Source organism: Crinia signifera, chromosome 6 (genome assembly GCF_055691185.1).
Source record: "Crinia signifera chromosome 6, ASM5569118v1, whole genome shotgun sequence".
Taxonomy (NCBI): domain Eukaryota; kingdom Metazoa; phylum Chordata; class Amphibia; order Anura; family Myobatrachidae; genus Crinia; species Crinia signifera.
In genome coordinates, this window is record NC_139222.1 from 172,944,652 (window position 1) to 172,963,184 (window position 18,533).

General features: G+C 41.7%; 1 protein-coding gene across 1 annotated transcript in view; it reads left to right on the forward strand.

The window, feature by feature from the left end:
• Positions 1-14,364: 14,364 nt before the first annotated feature.
• Positions 14,365-18,533, forward strand: part of LOC146008647 (myosin heavy chain, skeletal muscle-like) — a 162,804-nt gene continuing 158,635 nt past the window's right edge. Inside the window, exon 1 of the mRNA XM_083148149.1 lies at positions 14,365-14,450. Within this exon, the coding sequence (XP_083004275.1) occupies positions 14,388-14,450 (63 nt within the window). The 5' untranslated portion in view covers positions 14,365-14,387. The remainder of the gene's footprint in view (positions 14,451-18,533) is intronic.

An 18,533-nucleotide genomic window follows, 5' to 3' on the forward strand; every position in this document is an offset into this window, starting at 1 on the left:
ATTTTGCAGGGTTCTGACAGTGCTCCTCCTGTTCCTCCTTGCACAAAGGTGGTCCTGCTGCTAGGTTGTTGCCCTCCTACGGCCTCCTCCACGTCTCCTGATGTACTGGCCTGTCTCCTGGTAGCGCCTCCATGCTCTGGACACTACGCTGACAGACACAGCAAACCTTCTTGCCACAGCTCACATTGATGTGCCATCATGGATGAGCTGCACTACCTGCGCCACTTGTGTGGGTTGTAGACTCCCTCTCATGCTACCACTAGATTGAAAGCACCTCCAGCTTTCAAAAGTGACCAAAACATCAGCCAGAAAGCATAGGAGCTGAGAAGTGGTCTGTGGTCACCACCTGCAGAACAACTCCTTTATTGGGGGTGTTTTGCTAATTGCCTATAATTTCCACCTGTTGTCTATTCCATTTGCACAAAAGCATACAAAATTGAAAATTGATTGTCAATCAATGTTGCTTCCTAAGTGGACAGTTTGATTTCACAGAAGTGTGATTGACTTGGAGATACATTGTGTTGTTTAAGTGTTCCCTTTATTTTTTTTGAGCAGTATATATATATATATATATATATATATATATATATATACACACACACACATATAATGTACAGACACAATGCTGGTACACCCAGTAATGGAGCAGTATATATATATATATATATATATATATATATATACACACACAAATATAATGCAAGGGCTTCCAGTGAGTATATAAGTGTGGGGATTTCGATTACCAGGCTTTCATACCAACCCGCCTAACTTTCTGAATGGTCTGTTCACTGCAATTAGACCGATTGGGTGTTGTGTTTATTTGACTCTCTGACACTCTCAAATCAAATGATGTGCTCTAAGCTCTGTATTTGTGTCTTTACCTTAAATATTTTTTGTCTCTGTAACACTCTTGCAATGAGTAATTCTCTTATTTTACACTATACATTTGTGAACTATCTTGTGAGTTACTGCTCAGTCAATGAATTCATCTTTCCAGATACTGTAGTAGAACAATAGTAGAACAAAGCATATAAAAGAATAATTACATGACACCCATTCACTTGTTATTTATTGCAAGGCGTCCGTAAACAATGTCTCTGCAAACCAGATGTACCTGCAGTTATTTTTACAAGGGAAAGCAAGGGAAAGAAAAATAATCTCTTTTTCAAATCCTTCCCACACGGGAAAGCAGACAGCATTTACATTATTGTAATAACTCCGTGACGGATGAGGAGTGAGGCTGAAGTTGTTACTGTGTGAGGAAGCAGAACAGGTTGGCATATTCATTTCTTTTAAATATTGTGACATTTTTAAGCAGAAAACAGATCACAATTGAAATGGTCTCCAAGAAATGGTAGGAAGTGAGGATTTTAATATAACTCATTTATTGGAAACATATAGTTTAATAAGCTACGGTGCTAAGAAACCGAAAAGACCTTTACACACCATAGAACCTTTACAGATACAATTATTTCTTACCATATGAGTTTGTTCTCCATAGATATTTGTGCAACTTCACACAACCAATTAAATAGCACTTAATAGAACACAAAATAGTATGCAAGGACTTTCAGGTACTTGTTTCCTAGCAGGGCGCCCGTCGGGTCCCATCGCATACCTTAACTTAAGGTATGCGATGGGACCCGACCGACCCTTTTTTGGGCTTTTTAAGAGCTTTCCCGACAATGTAAAAGTCGGGTCCATCGCATGCCATTATAATGGCATGTGATGCGACCGATGTGACCGACCCAATTTGTATGTAATGTTAAATGGCCGTTTAAAATCGGTTCACTGAGGATAACATAGCCAACATTTTAATTTGTGAATAGCAGTATAAATATCACAAAATGGCTGTTTGCACTGTTATTTTATTTTCCCTCAATTAAGTACTGTATATAGTATTATAGATCTGTTCATTATTTGTATTTTTGGAAGGATTTGTTTTTTTTGCTGTATATAAACCACAGTTTTCATTAACGAACCCTGTCATCAAGTTTCCAAAGGTATTTTTCACCATTACACCATAGTTCTGTGTACAATTTGTTTTAAAAACAGGTGCGGTTGCCTCATGCACTGACCAATAATGAGTTCCTTTGGGATAAATGGCACTAGAGGTAGTAGGCCGCAAGCAGAGCTTCTAAAGAGTTCAATTCAAATCTCTCTCAGTCATTTTGACTTGGTCTACTCTACACTAAAAGTAAACTTAAGTAACACTAACAAATATGAATCTGAAGCATGGCAATTGTAACACACTTCATATACTGTAGATGAAATCTCTAGGGGTTAATAACACTTCATGAGTGCTGGACAATGAAGAATTTGGATGGAAGTCTTCACATTACTTTGTTCAGCATTCCTTGGAACAGACAGAAAATCCATGAATGTTTTGTTCCTTCAAGTAAAACTGTAAATGAACAAAGCAGATATGCGGAGATCCAAACCTAACCTATTTTTTTTTTCAGTTTTAGATTTACAGACCACAGTTCTGATATTGAAAACTCAGTCTTCTTGAAGCAGGTGGTGTTAATTCTGAAAACATCATTATAAATTGACATTTTCCAAATCAGTGAACTATATATGAACTACATAGCATGCTAGATGTCAGATGAAATGCTTTCCATAATGTCAGTGCCAAGCAAAAAGAAGAGAACAGATTCAGCAGACATTCTATCAGCTTAACCATTTTTATGCCAACGCTTTAAATATACAAAATGCCCATTAATCACTTAAGTTTCCAATGCAATAAATTCCCAGGTAAAAGAAGCCAGGGTTATTTTTACAACATAAACACAGTGGTTTCTCTGCTGTGGGTCATCAGAAGCCCTGAGCCCATATCCCCCCCCCCCCTCCCCCGGACCAGCCCCAGACCAGCCCCGGACCCCGGACTATACAGCCCTGGAGCCCCGGACCCAGGAGCACCGGACCCTGGACCCAGGGACCTACCTATGGGCTCAAGATAGGTAAGTATCAGTATGTGTGGGCTTTGGATGTATTAAAGTTTTCTTTTTAATGGGTGTCAGTGTGTTTATTTAGAGAGAGAGAGGTTGGATGGAGAGCAGGGGCTGGCTGGCAACTTTTAGCCTGGGGGGCAAGTCCAGAGCACTGGCCCATAAGTAACAGCGCATTGTTAAATTTAGGTTTTGCGGTTTAAAAATATGTATTAATAAAATAAAAAAAACAATAATAGGACACCACAGGCTGCTCCCCTGTATAATATCAGGACACCACAGGCTACTCCCCGTCTCATAATAATAACAACAGGACAACACAGGCTGCTCCCCTGTATAATAATAGTACCCCCACAGGCTGCTACTCCTGTATAATAAAAGTACACCACAGGCTGCTACTCCTGTATAATAAAAGTACACCACAGGCTGCTCCCCCTGTATAATAGGACACAAAAGGCTGCTCCCCCTGTCTTATAATCATAACAGGACCCCACAGGCTTCTCCCCCTGTATAATAACAGGACCCCACAGGCTGCTCCCGCTGTATAATAATAGCAGGACCCCACAGGCTGCTCCCCCTGTATAATAACGGGACCCCCACAGGCTGCTCCCCCTGTATAATAAATTACATCACAGGCTGCTCCCCCTTTATAATAACAGGACACAACAGGCTGATCCCCCTGTATAACATGCCCCCACAGGCTGCTCCCCCTGTATAATAATAACAGGGCCCCCACAGGCTGCTCCCCCTGTGTAATAATAACAGGACCCCCACAGGCTGCTCCCCCTGTATATTAAAAATATATCACAGGCTGCACCCCCATTTATAATAATAGGACACAAAAGGCTGCTCCCCCTGTATAACATGACCCCACAGGCTGCTCCCCCTGTATAATATTAATAATAATAATAATAATAATAATAATAATAATAATAATAACAGGACCCCCACAGGCTGTTCCCCTTGTATAATAATAATGAAACCCCACAGGCTGCTCCCCCTGTATAATAATAATAATGGGACCCCCACAGGCTGCTCCCACTGATAATATTAACTGGACCCCCACAGGCTGCTCCCCCTTAAAATAATAACTGGACCCCCACAGGCTGCTCCCCCTGTATAATAACTGAACCTTACAGGCTGCTCAGCCTGTACAGTCCCAATGCCTCTTACCTTGATGCCAGACAGTGAGGCAGGCTGCAGCATAGGGAAGAAAGTGTAACGCACAGGCAGGAAGTAGGTGGAACATACAGAGTATCTGTAGTGGCCTCCTGCACTAGACACAAAAGTGCAGGAGGCCAGCGGCCATGTTTATGGAGAAACTGGTCAGTCTGGCTGCAGCAGCAGCCTCAGAACAATGGCGGCCCGCACGCAAAACGATTCAGCGGCCCGGGGGGCACATGGCACCCTGCCCCCCAGCACAGCCCGCCCCTGATGTAGAGGGAGTGAGAGGTGGGGGAAGAGAGTGCAGGAGAGAGATAGAGAGAGAAAGGTTAGATAGAGCAGAATGGGTGCAGGAGAGAGAGAGGTTAGACATGAGAAGAGAGAGAGAGAGAGGGTACAGAATAGAAAGAAATATAAAGGATTGAGGGAGGGAGGGGGTAGAGAGAGCAGGAGAGAGAGAAAAATGAGAGAGGTTAGATGGAGAGCGGGGGAGGTAGTGCACTTTATACAATCCTATCCTAATCCCATCCTCCCACCACTACCCTACACCATCTCAGTACATGCTGTTCTGTGTTCTAGCCTATATTGCCACTATATATATATATATATATATATATATATATATATATATATATATATATTGGTGTACAGCGGGTGGCACTCCAGAAAATAACGACAGCAATCACAGTCTGTATTCCAACGTTTCAAATGTTATTTCAACATTTTTCATCAGGGTATATATAAATATATGTGTGTGTGTGTGTGTGTGTGTGTGTGTATATATATATATATATATATATATATAGATAGATAGATAGATAGATAGATAGAGAGATAGATAGATAGATAGATAGATAGATAGATAGATAGATAGATAGATTTAAATAGATTAGGATGTAAGAAGCGGCACAGAGTCTTTGTAGTCAATAAACATTTCTTTTATAGTGGCCTATCACCAAAACCGACGTTTCGGGACTCACTGGTCCCATTTTCAAGGTGTAAGAACCTTCAAAGGATAAGGGGCCTTATTTTGGTTCATTCTTTCTGACAAAATCCTTCTTAGATGGGCAAAACCATGTGCACTGCAGGTGGGGCAGGTGTTACTTGTGCAGAGAGAATTAGATTTGGGTGGGTTTTACTTCAAAGTGAGATCTATATTGCAGTGTAAAAATAAAGCAGTCAGTATTTTCCCTGCACAGAAACAAAATGACTCACCCAAATTTAATTCTCTTTGCACATGTTACATCTGCCCCCCCTGCAGTGCACATGGTTTTGTCCATCTAAGAAGGATTTTGTCAGAAAGAATGAACCAAAATAAGGCCCAAGGTGTGATTCCCGAAACCTCGGTTTTGGTGATATGCCACTATAAAATAATTGTTGATTGACTACAAAGACTCTGAGTGCCGCTTCTTACACCCTGATCTATGCACGCACCCTACGTCTGCAAATGCGCAGAAAAGCGCCAGCGCAGATGCACATCATCGGTCCTCCACTGAGGACCGAATCAACAAGAATGGAATAAAAGGATTTGGTACTTGTTTCCTATCTGGGCGCCCACTAAGTTAATTGAGCACCATGCTATTCTCCGTAGTGAAATCTGATCGCATCGCATCGTACACATACACGATATTGAACGATGCGATGCGATGCGATGCGATCCGATTCGATTTCCCATAGGAAACAATGTTAAATGGCTCAATTTAGCCAAATTATCATAGGAACAATAGTAAATGGGCCAAAAACACCCCTGAACATTGAAATGTCCCCCCAAAAGTAGTTGACGCCACCCCGCCATCAACGTGAACCCGAAGCGTGGCGAGCGCAGCGAGCCCGCGAGGGGCGGCGGTACGCGTCCTCCGACCTTTTCATGCCCTACTATCCACTAGGGCGTGGAGTGAGAATAGAATAGTGTGGCGAGCGCAGCGAGCCACCGAGCCCGAAGCGTGGCGAGCGCAGCGAGCCCCGCGAGGGGACGCGGATACCTTCACAGGTAAACGCGTCCCTTTGCGGGCTTTCCAGGTGTCCGCGTCGCCATGGACACCTGGGAAGCCCGCGAGGGGACGCGTATAACTGTGAAGGTATCCGCGTCCCCTCGCGGGGCTCGCTGCGCTCGCCACGCTTCGGGCTCGGTGGCTCGCTGCGCTCGCCACACTATTCTATTCTCACTCCACGCCCTAGTGGATAGTAGGGCATGAAAAGGTCGGAGGACGCGTACCGCCGCCCCTCGCGGGCTCGCTGCGCTCGCCACGCTTCGGGTTCACGTTGATGGCGGGGTGGCGTCAACTACTTTTGGGGGGACATTTCAATGTTCAGGGGTGTTTTTGGGCCATTTACTATTGTTCCTATGATAATTTGGCTAAATTGAGCCATTTAACATTGTTTCCTATGGGAAATCGGATCGCATCGCATCGCATCGCATCGCATCGTTCAATATCGTGTATGTATACGATGCGATGCGATCCGATTTCAGTACGGTGCCGTACGTAGAAAACCTGGGCGCCCAGATAGGAAACAAGTACCAAGGATTTCTTCATACTTGAGTGCCGGTTCTGACTCCATGACGTTGGACGGGGTAAGTGTACTGTATTGCTTAACTTATGGACCAGGCACCGTGATTATACTTTGCCTAGGAGTGCCGCCCTGTGACCACTATATGCACTTTTCTTTGCACAAGTCCTGAAGATAAAGACGCACCGGCTTCGAAACGTCGGCATAACGCTTATATTTATTTGATATTTGCACATAAAAATTGGATTTATTCCATTCAGCTGACTGAGTGCCGCCTGTTTCTTTGGTGGTCCCCCCTGGACTCTCAAATCAACCCTGTTGTATATATATATATATATATATATATATATATATATATATATATATATATCTAAAAGAAGGAAGAAGTGGGCGCTCCAATAGTGTATTACCACTTATTTTTGTAAAGTTTTTATTGGTATAAAACAGAACAAACAGATGGGGTCACGTACCGCACATGCGGCTGTTACCTGCCGCTGGCTTAACAGCATGAACCGAGTACTCCATACTCACAAATGTAGGAGAGGTTACACTCCACACTCAGCTCCGTTACAGCTCCACAGACACACGCTTCACAGAGACGCTAGGCTTGGCCTAGCGTCTCTGTGAAGCGTGTGTCTGTGGAGCTGTAACGGAGCTGAGTGTGGAGTGTAACCTCTCCAACGTTTGTGAGTACAGAGTACTCGGTTCATGCTCTTAAGCCAGCGGCAGGTAACAGCCGCATGTTGCGGTACGTGACCCCATCTGTTTGTTCTGTTTTATACCAATAAAAACTTAAAAAAAATAAGTGGTAATACACTATTGGAGCGCCCACTTCTTCCTTCTTTTAGATTAAAATTACCCAGTGGATTCGGGAACTACACAAAGTGGAGCAGCCGGCTTAAAAAACAAGCAAAAGTGATTACCCATTCAAAGGAACTTTCACTACAGGTGGAAGGAATTAAGACAGCTGACTCTCTGTTGCATACAGGAATTACACCCTGTCGGACTGGTATCGTTTTGGTCCTTATATTATTTAAACATTTATCTTTGCGCATTGTCATTTTTCTCTATTTATATATATATATGTGATCCCCGGCACTCCGGATACGTGGTGAACTTGCCTGGTGCCTTCCGGGGGGGCGCACTGTATTTACAGGGGCCCAATGGATATGTCACGGTGACGGTGGCACTCAGTGCCGCCGTCACCGTGACATAGATATATCTATGTCACGGTGACGGCGGCACTGAGTGCCACCGTCACCGTGACATATCCATTGGGCCCCTGTAAATACAGTGCGCCCCCCCGGAAGGCACCAGGCAAGTTCACCACGTATCCGGAGTGCCGGGGATCACCGCCCGTATATATATATATATATATATATAATGGTAGTTCGGTCCGGCACTCGCTCTATAATGTCAGCTGCCCCGGTGCCTGTCTCGGTGGACGGTGTAGAAGAAGGAATGAAAGGCTGGCACTCGTAGGTCTTTTAAAGTTTGTATTGGCAAACAGTAGAAAACAACCAACGTTTCGGGGCTGCGCCCCTTTGTCAAGGTGTGTGTGAACAAAATCAAACAGACTGTGCTTACCTTAAATAGGGGTGAGTGAATAAGGAGGCAGCGTGAAATGCTGGGCCGGGCCTGCTCCATCAGCGGGTCATGGCGCCGGAAGTGACACAAAGGAAGTAGTCACTCGGCCGCATTAGGACGGAGTTTGGAACGCAAGCTATGCAGGCACCGGAAGTGACGCGGCAGGAAATGTTCTGGGTGGATGCGAGCTTTGGAACGCAAGCTCAGAGGAAGTCATGGTTACTGTAGTTATCCAATCGGACCCGGTGGGCGGCACTATGGCTCCGGCATCACTCGCTGCCTGGGGTGACAACATAAGTGGAAAAATTTACAAAGAAATATATGTACATATAAAATTACATTTAAAATCAAGCACAATTCATCTATGTTATAGTGCTAACATTGTGTTATAATGAAACGTGAGAGACGTGAGACACGTGGTGTACTAAGCTCAGCCAACTACTGGATCAGCATGATTACTGGGAACCTGGATGTTCCGGCTTGAGGGTGATGTGTTTGAGGGTGGTTGCCATGGAGCCCAAGGTCGTTAATACATATGTCGACCTTAACGGGCTGTCAACATGATGTCTATATAAGAGGAAATTTAAAGGGACAGTGAGAGAAAGCGGAGAGGAAAGAAAGCACACTATATCAGCGTGATTATGCCTGTAACGGGGAATAAATGATCGCTGTCAAAGGAGATCATTGCATCACATATATATATATACACACTGGGAAGAAAATCAAAGGGACAGTAAGAAGAAGCGGAGAGAAGAAAAAGCACACTCTAGGCGTAGATACGCCAGTTAGATCCTCTAAGGATTGAATAAACGTTACTATGAACCGTTACTTATGGAGGTCCATATATCATAATTACATATATAATCAATAAATACACCTGGAAGAAAATCAAAGGGACAGTAAGAAGAAGCGGAGGGAAGGAAAAGCCCACTACATAGGCGTGGGTACGCCAATTATGTTACCTAAGGCCAATGTCATGAGGCCTATCTCATACAGTATATATTACATAAATCTGCACTGGAAGAAAATCACAGGGATAGAAAGAGGTAGCGGAGAGAAAGAAAAGCACACCATATAGAGACCTAGTCCCCTAAAAATGGACCGTGGCTCATGGTCCGGGTTACATAGTCCAGTGTGGGGTCACTGGGTTCTCTGCGAAGCGGAGCCCATCCTGTCATCCACAGAGGGGGCAGGGTGGGAAGAGGTGTCATGGGCTACTTTCTAAGTGATTTTATCCTAAAATACTGCTTATAAAAAGACATTTAATGGCAGTCTGTCATTGAGTCCCCAAGGCTTCACTGATTTTAGACGATGGATCCATCTGGTTTCAAGGCGTAGTAGTTTACCGCCTCTGTCACCTCTTCGTAGACTCTACGGGATGTGGTCCACTGCCATGTGTCTCAGATCACATAGTTTGTGCTTCTCCTGTGCGAAATGTTTCGCAACGGGTTGCTCGTTGCCCTTACCCGTTAAAGCTTGGCTGATAGCCAAGCGGTGTAGGGCCATGCGTTCCCTCATTGTCCTGATAGTTTTCCCCACATAGGTCAACTTGCAGGGGCAAGTGATCACGTATATAATATGGGTAGAGGTGCACGTTAGAACCTGTCTGATGGGAAATTTCTGCTGGGTCTTCGGGTGCGTAAAGTGGGTTCCAATGTCCATATGTTGACAGGTGGTGCATTTAATGCACCTGTAGCAACCCGGTGCTCTGCTGAGAAAGTTACCCGTGGTGTTGTCCGCAGCTGTGAAACCTGTGACATCGTTGTGTACCAGCGTATCTTTTATACTTTTGCCCTTAGTATAACACAGCATGGGTCTCTTGTTATGGAACCTTGAAAGATTTTTGTCTGTTTTGATAATGGGCCACAGTGCTCGTGTTGCCCTTGGTAAGATGGCACTGGCAGTATTAAATCTTGTCACAAATGGCAGGGTTTCTTGGTGGGTTCGTTCTTGGATTTGTACCCCCTCCAGTAGACTCTTCCGCTCCATGGCTAATACCTCCATTTTTTGTTGTTTGAGGATCTTTGTATCGTACCCTCTTTGCTCAAATCTGGACACAAAGTTGTCTAGGACCTGTGGTAACGTGGTGGTGTCGCTGGTGATTCTCACAGCTCGTACCATTTGCGACTTGGGGAGTCCCCTCTTAAGGGCCCTCGGATGGAAACTATTATCCTTCAAGAGGGTGTTTCTGTCTGTTGGTTTGGAGTAAACGGCAGTACTCAATAGTCCATTGCTGGTCATGACTAGAACATCAAGGTAATTAATTTCCCTGTAGGAGAATGCGTAGGTGAGTTTTCGACTTCAATCAACTTAACTCATTAGACACTTTATTATAGCACACTGCTAGAGGAATGCACAGTATCATTAAAAAGCTCTATAAGTCCTTTGATGAAGTACTACACTGTAGTAATGAGTTAAGTTGATTAGCAGGAGGCGGAGTTCCATGGTATCTGTGGGTATTTAAACCGGTCATTTAGGCTTTAGATTTTATGCTGTATGGAGCTGCTTTTGAATGCTGTCTTGACAAAGGGTCTCCAGTGACCCGAAACGTCGACCATACCCCTTTTAAAAATGCTGAATTAAAGAATTGATTTTAAAGGATTGGAAAATCTGGTGAGTGCACTCTTTTTCAAGATATATATATATATATATATATATATATATATATATATATATATATATATATATATGTCTGTTGCGGCCCGGCACTCACTCAAAACTTTTGCAGCCACCTTGGTGCCTTCTGGTACATAAAGTAGAGCTATTTCAACAATCAAGCAGCGGCACTCTTTTAATACACTTTTTTCAAAAAGTGTATTAGGTCATAACAACCAAAAAAACTTTTTTTTTTTTTCAAAAAGTGTATTAGGTCATAACAACCAAAAAAAACTTTTTTTTTTTTCAAAAATTGTATTAGGTCATAACAACCAAAAAAACTTTTTTCTTTTTTTTTTTTCAAAAAGTGTATTAGGTCATAACAACCAAAAAACCTTCTTTATTTTTTTTTTTTAAAAGGGTTTTACTGTAGGTCATAAAAACAAAAAAAAAAAACGTTTCGGGGCAGGCGATCGCCTTTGTCAAGGTGTGGGTGATAACAAGAGTAACATGATGTGCTTACCTTAAATAGTGAATACCATGCTTACAATCAATCAATAGCGTGCTGCCCCATCCCGCCGGTGTACTCGTACCCGGAAGTTAGTGGATGGGAATGAGGAGTCAGCTGACATTGCGGACTTCCTCCCTGGCTATGCGTCTCAGCTGACTGTGTGTGGAGAGCAAGCGTCTCCTAGGTAACCAGTTCAGCTGTTACCAGCCGGATCACAGAGTGTGCTGGGCGTTCTGGAGCAGCGTGCTGTACAAAAAACAAAAGTGACATTGATTAGTGTTTTACTTGAGTGGCATAATCAGCATAGTGTCAATATCGTTATTAATGGCTTGCTTGTATATAGATAAATCAAATATTCCGCATCTGTGTGATAACGTGTGTATTGTACCATTTTGCATAGGAGTTATTAACTCTATGTACTGGTGATGGTGTATATATAAGTGTGTCTATGAATATATTCTCATAAGTGAAGCTGGTGTTATGTGTCCCTCTCATAGGACAATATGAATACTGCTAGTGATATCTATCCAACTATGGGGTCCATCACATGATTAGTCTGCCACATCAAATTATATTATTAAGGAAAAATAATCATATAATAGAAACATGTAAAGTGATAGCGAGAATATAGAGGAGAAGAAGGAAAAAGCACACCTTTGGGCGGGTTACCACTGAAGACCCTCACAATGTTTTACATTTGTATATTCGGGTGGATGTATTAAGGACGTTCGTCACTGTAATCTGTTTTGTGGAGGTTGGACTCAATTATATGCTTGGATTACCCACTTAACTCATATAAAATTTACCAAAACATACCAAATAGAAAAAATGCAAAGTGATAGCGAGAATAAAGAGGAGAAGAAAAAAAGCACACATGTTAGCGGACTGCCGCTGAGTCTCTTTGAGTTCACTTGGACTTAGTGGTGGACTCCCTTATCATGATGGTGGGTTGCGATCTATATGCCATAATCTGGCAGTCATGTTCTATTCAACTGGCTGAACCCTGGAAGTCTGGAGAATCCCAGGGTCTGCCTGTTAACTCATAAAAAATTTACTAAATCATGAAAAAATAGAAGATATATACAGTGATAGCAAGAATGAAGCATAGAAGAAAAAAAGCACACATTCAGTGGAAATCCGCTGTGTTATAATCTATTTAGGATTTGCATGCGTCCTTCTTAATAAATGGATCTTAGATGGATCATGGATACACCGTGGGCTCTGTCCATGGTCATTTCATCGGTCCTTAGACCACCTTGGGCCTATCATATCCTTGTAACAGGCCAGTCTGTGTGCTTGCTCTCACATTCCTTCAAGTGGATACGCGTATTTTTAAAGAAATATGTTTAACGATAATTTGTTGTTCAGTCTGTCTGGTTTTGTGGTATTCAGTCGGTGAATCCATGCTGCCTCTCTCCTCAATAAGTTGCCATCTCTGTCTCCCCTTCTTAGTGTTTCCGGGATGTGGTCCACAATTATATGTCTCAAATCTGTTAATTTATGTTGTGCAGCGGCAAAATGCCTGGCTACCGGTTGGTCGTTGTCATTCAGATTTTTGCCTACCAAAGCTTGATTGTTCAAATAGCTCTCTCTCTCTATCTATCTATCTATCTATCTATCTATCTATCTATCTATCTATCTATATATATATATATATATATATATATATATATATATATATATCCAGAAAGAATGGCTGGCACTGCACTCTGCTTAGTGGCTGCTGCGTTCATGTGGTGCCCTCTATAAGGTTGTAGCATACATGGAAATAAACAACGGCACTCACGGGTTTGGTGTTGAAAATTAAAAATATATTCACATATTGTGCCCGACGTTTCGAGGCTTGGTGCCTCTTTTTCTAGGTGTGATACAAATAAAACATTTGAATGTCCTACCTTAAAGACACTTGTACCGGACACTTCCAGGGATTAAAGCGGCTGTGGTTACGTACGTGACCGCCTGATGTTTCCGCCCAGCCTTTCTCTGATTCCATCACTATGGGAATGCAGGGACGCCATCTGCTGGAGCTGGTGACGCTGTGAAACGAAAACATAGTGCATAATACATGCTTTTTTATTTTACTCATCTGCTTTTAAGTGCATAACAGAATATTTACCTTTGTCTATTTCTATTTTTCATGTCAGTACAACTAAATCATTATAAAACAATTCAAAACTTTTTTTTAATACAGCATTACAAAAAGGTTATCAAACTAAAATGTTCTCTCTCTCTCTCTCTCTCTCTCTCTCATCTATATATATATTTCTAGTGTCAGTGAGTCTCCAAAATACTGTCATCTGCTGGCAGAGAGTAAAACTACATCTCTTTCTCACACATGCACAAATACAGAAGTTAGCAGACTAGCTCTCGAAGCTTATTCTTCGAGCGGGTTTACTAGTATATATATATATATATATAGATATATAGATATATATATCTATATATATAGATATATATATCTATATATATATATATATAGATATATATATCTATATATACTGTATACAGCAAATAATCCAGCACAGCACTGTAAACAGCCACACAATACCATTTTATATACTGTACATAAACCCTCTGTCATTTTTTGCAAAATGACATGATTGACATGTTCCATCTGCCGGTATGAGTCCAAAGCTTTGGGATTTTTAATTGACAACTGTTCTTTCCTAGATAAACCTGTAGCTCTTTGCTCTTTATAGTTTCACGGTTTATTCATTATTATCCATTCAGTGTTTCCTTTGTTAGCTTTTCCCTGACACAGGTATGTGAAAGATTAATTGGCACTTATCACAATAAATAGCTATATGCCTTTTAAGAGAATTCTTCAGGTAACATCAATGCCAGAGTACGTAGACACAGGCTGCTTAAAAGTAAGTTTTCCAGAAAGGGAACCAGCCTTGAAAGGTACAGTAATAGTTAGTTTTTGAGTCGATTGACACAATATCATTTTATATTTACTTTTTTACATATATTTTTAAAGATATATAACTTTAATATTATATAACAAATGACTAAGGGAATTTTGTATATAATTTATGTTTTTTAGGAAGGATTTAGAAATCAGCTCCCTAAAGATGAAATTACAGCAGGATTGTGCGATGTGCTTGGACTTACAGAACAACAACAAAAAGAACCTGGTAAGTCAGTTTTTGGCTACACAATAATCTTATACTTTACTATAATGTTTTGTTTTTTACTTTTTTGCATTATTCCTAATTTTTCAACAGCCCACATATATCTTATGCTCCCAGAGCATTGTCAACCTGCTTATATATCATGCATTGGCTATTGTGTTCATTGTCTTAATGGAAATAGAAAGGTGAAGGGAATTCTGAGATGTTAGGTGATGTGTTCTGCATTACTAAATTATTTTTGCATGGAGAATGAACAAATGTCAGCGCTATGTAAAAACAAGGTGGTCAATGATGGGTCGGTGACAATGTTTTTGTTTTGAATTTCTTTGTGATTTAAGGTGCCCATACATGGTGCGATGATTGCACCCGTTATGGTCTGCATCGCATTGCATGCGTTTTGCATGCGTTTTGCGTGTGATGCGATGCGATCCACGGGTAGTACCAAAAGTATGTGCAGCGCATACTTTTTGTACTGTGCGATGCGATGCCGGCGGGAGCGCGCATCGCATTGCTTTGCATGGTGCCATTGCACCGTGTATGGGGGCCTTTAGTCTGATTTAGAAATAAAGAAAGCACATACTTAGAAAATGCTATATTAGTTCTTGTGGCTGTAGATATCATCAGAATCAGAAATTCTAAGTTAGATCATTTCTAAACTTAGAACGTATAAATATCTTTGTTGTAGTTCTATTAAACTTAATGTTATTACTGCTAGGATTGAGGGTACAATTTTTTCATTGATAATTCTGTTTTTATTGAAGTGTCAGTAAACTTACGTAAATTTGGAAACTCTACTTTCTGCCTTTTAAGTTGTATTCACAAATGATTGATTACTCAGCTGATGACATTTAATGCTGTCCATCATCCAAGTATTGTGTACCCAGCTTGACCCCCTCTACATTCTGTATGGGATCGGGAGGTCACCAGTTTATATACTAAACTTCACAAAAGATGTGACCTCCTGGTCCCAAATGTTGAGGGAGTATTTGAAGTGGTTTATGAGCTAAAAATCGTACTATCATCAGGCTGATCAGCAAAAATAGGGTGCTTGGTCTGATGATTGGGAGAAATATGGATGACAGAAGGATGGTATGAATGCCGGTATCCCACCTGGTGGAATTCAAACAGGGGGCTGGTAAGTATAATTACCTTCCCCCAGCCACATCTTTAACCCTCCCTCACCACAGCATAACCCAAACCCCCTGCTTGTGTCAACCCCTAACCCTTCTATCCGAGCACCTAAATCTAAACTCCCCCACCACAGAGCTTAACCATAACCTTCCCTCAACCAATGCCTAAACCTTATTCCCATGCTTGTGTCTAAACCTAATCCCCTGACTAACAATAACCCACCCCACATATACACATTCAGGATGCCAACATAGGGGCCATCCTCCTTGATGTCTCCATTCCGGTGACGGCTTACTGGCCCCTAGTCAGGTTGCTGGTGGTGGTATTTTGACTGCTGGTATCCCAACCGCATCCCGGATTGCATAGGTGTGTGCCCAGCATTACACTCTCTTTCTGTATATGTCTGTATATTATGAGCAAGTATTCTTTGGGGAAAGTCTGCACAGGTATGAAATATCAACAATTTATACATGAATTCCTGAATTTAAGTGGCATCGTTTGGAAGAGAAAAGACTCTTTTATCTATGAATGTATCACCTAGCAACTCTGAAAAAATGTCTAACCTTGATGCTTTAGGTTGACTGCCAGTGGTGCTCCGCAGAGTCTGTATTTCTTACACTTATATACTACCAAACCCAAAGGCAGAAAAGGAATCTTACACGGGAGCACTCTTATTCAGGAATTACCAAGAAATTAGTATAGGTAAAATAGTATTGAATTTCTTTAAAAAATATTAATATCAATTTAAAAGTCATGTGATTCTACTAATATTGACTCCAAGAAGAGTGAAAATTTCATATGAGTATACAAGAAAAATCAAGCTAGTTTGTATGTTTTACACAGTACTGAGGTCATGTGTACAAATAATAAGTGTCATTTTTTATATATAAAAGGACCATCATTCATCCAAAATACATTCCATAGTGTGGAAGTGTAGTATGGGGATTAAATCATTGGTCAGGCACCCTGAATGGCAGTAATCAGAAAAGTGCTCCCGATCTGATTATTGCCATCCAGGGTGACTGGCCAATGAGTTTATCCAGAGTCACACAACAATGTTAGGAGAATCACTTGCCTTTTAAATCGTTAGCAATAAAAATGTGTTTTTAAGATTTTCATTACTACTTCACCTATACTAATTTATTGGTAATTCCTGAGTAAGAGTGCTCTAGTGTAAGAGTCCTTATCTGCCTTTGGGTTTGGTACGAGACTGGGATTTGCTCCTAACTTATATGTTTGTGCTCAGAGAGGTACCCCAATTATCTACAGCACAGGTTCTCAAACTCCACAGGACCCCAGTGTTTTGCAGGTCTCTTCTCAGAATCACAAGTGAAATAATTAGCTCCTGCTGTGGATCTTTTACATGTGTTAATGAGTAATGAATGCACCTTTGCATCTGCCAGGTGACATGTAAAATTTGAACTGCGTGGGGTCTGTTTGAGAACCCCTGCTCTACAGGGTTTAGTCACTTTGAGCTCCTCTATGGGGTACAGTCCAGAGGGATTATGGATCTATTAAAATAAGGGTGGAAAGAACATCATTCAGTTTGTGTCCCAATTGTACGGTCATCTAAGCCAGATTGCGCCACTCCTGAACGAACACCTGGAAAGGGCTCAAAAACATCAGAAACAAGTTATGACATCACCGCAGTCAACAGGTCCTTTTAAGTGGGTGCAAGTACTTGTTCCCACTACAGAAAGAAAGTAAGATGTATGCTCAAGGCAATTGAGATTATAGAGGTGGTGGGACCGGTCAATTACAAGGTTCAACAAAAGGGTAGGAGGTACAAACCTACCATATAAACATTTTAAAACCTGTTTTGGTTTCAAAATACCAGGTAAGCATTGAAGTCACACTTAGTCATGGGCAGGAAGTGGTGAATTTCATGGCACATTACCAAGATGTGTTTTCTGCCATTACAGGAAAGCCACAAATCATTCAACATGATGTTGTGACTCTACCCAGGGTGGTCATTAAGCAAAGGCAATATCACATACCCGAGGAAAAGCGGGCAGTTTTAAATGCAAGAGGTGGAAAGATGCTACGCCTAGGTGTCATAGAGGAATCAACCAGCGAGTGAAATAATCCCATTGTTTTAGTACCTACACCTTTGGGTGTGCTGCAATGACTTCTGTAAATTAAATCAAGTTTCTCACTTTGATTTTGTACCCTATGCCCATGGTTGATGATTTGCTAGAAAATGTTGTCAAGAGACAATATTACCACTCTTGATTTGTCAAAAAGGATAATGGCAAATTCCTTTGATAGAAGCTGCAAAGGCAAAAAGAGTATTTAAGTACAAAATGCTGCCAATTGGTTTAGATAGTGCCCCAGAAACCTTCCAGGGAGCTATGAATAGTTTGCAGCGCCTCACAGGGAATATGCAGCTGATATTTAGACAACATTGTTATTTTTAGCTACTGTATGACTGGGAATCACATCTACCAAAGTAAAGGCAGTCTTAAAGTATCTATGGGCACATGGGGTTACCGCCAACCCTGAGAAATTAGCCATTGGTATGGTGGAAGCCAATTATTTTGGGTACATAGTGGGTAGAGGACAGGTTAAACCTCAGCCTAGTAAAGTAGAAGCTGATCTCACTTGGTCTAAACTCAAATTTAAGTCACAACTTAGGATATTTGTCGGTCTGGGTGAATATTACCGCTGGTTCATACAGGATTTTACCACTAGAGCAGATCCACCAAGTAAATGCCTTAAAAACAGTCCTCAGACAAAATAACGTGGTCTAGACCAGTGGAAATCACTTGGCAAGACCAGCTTAATTAAGACTTAAGACAAGACTTAAGACAAGACTTAAGACAATCCTCCAAGCAACCCCATGGTGAAGCTAGGGGAGGAAGAGGGCAAGGTGGGTGACCTTTAGAAAGCGGTGGAAGGCTGTGTACCCAGATGGATGACACAACTAGAGGTGGGGAGGTGGAGAGCTCACCTGAA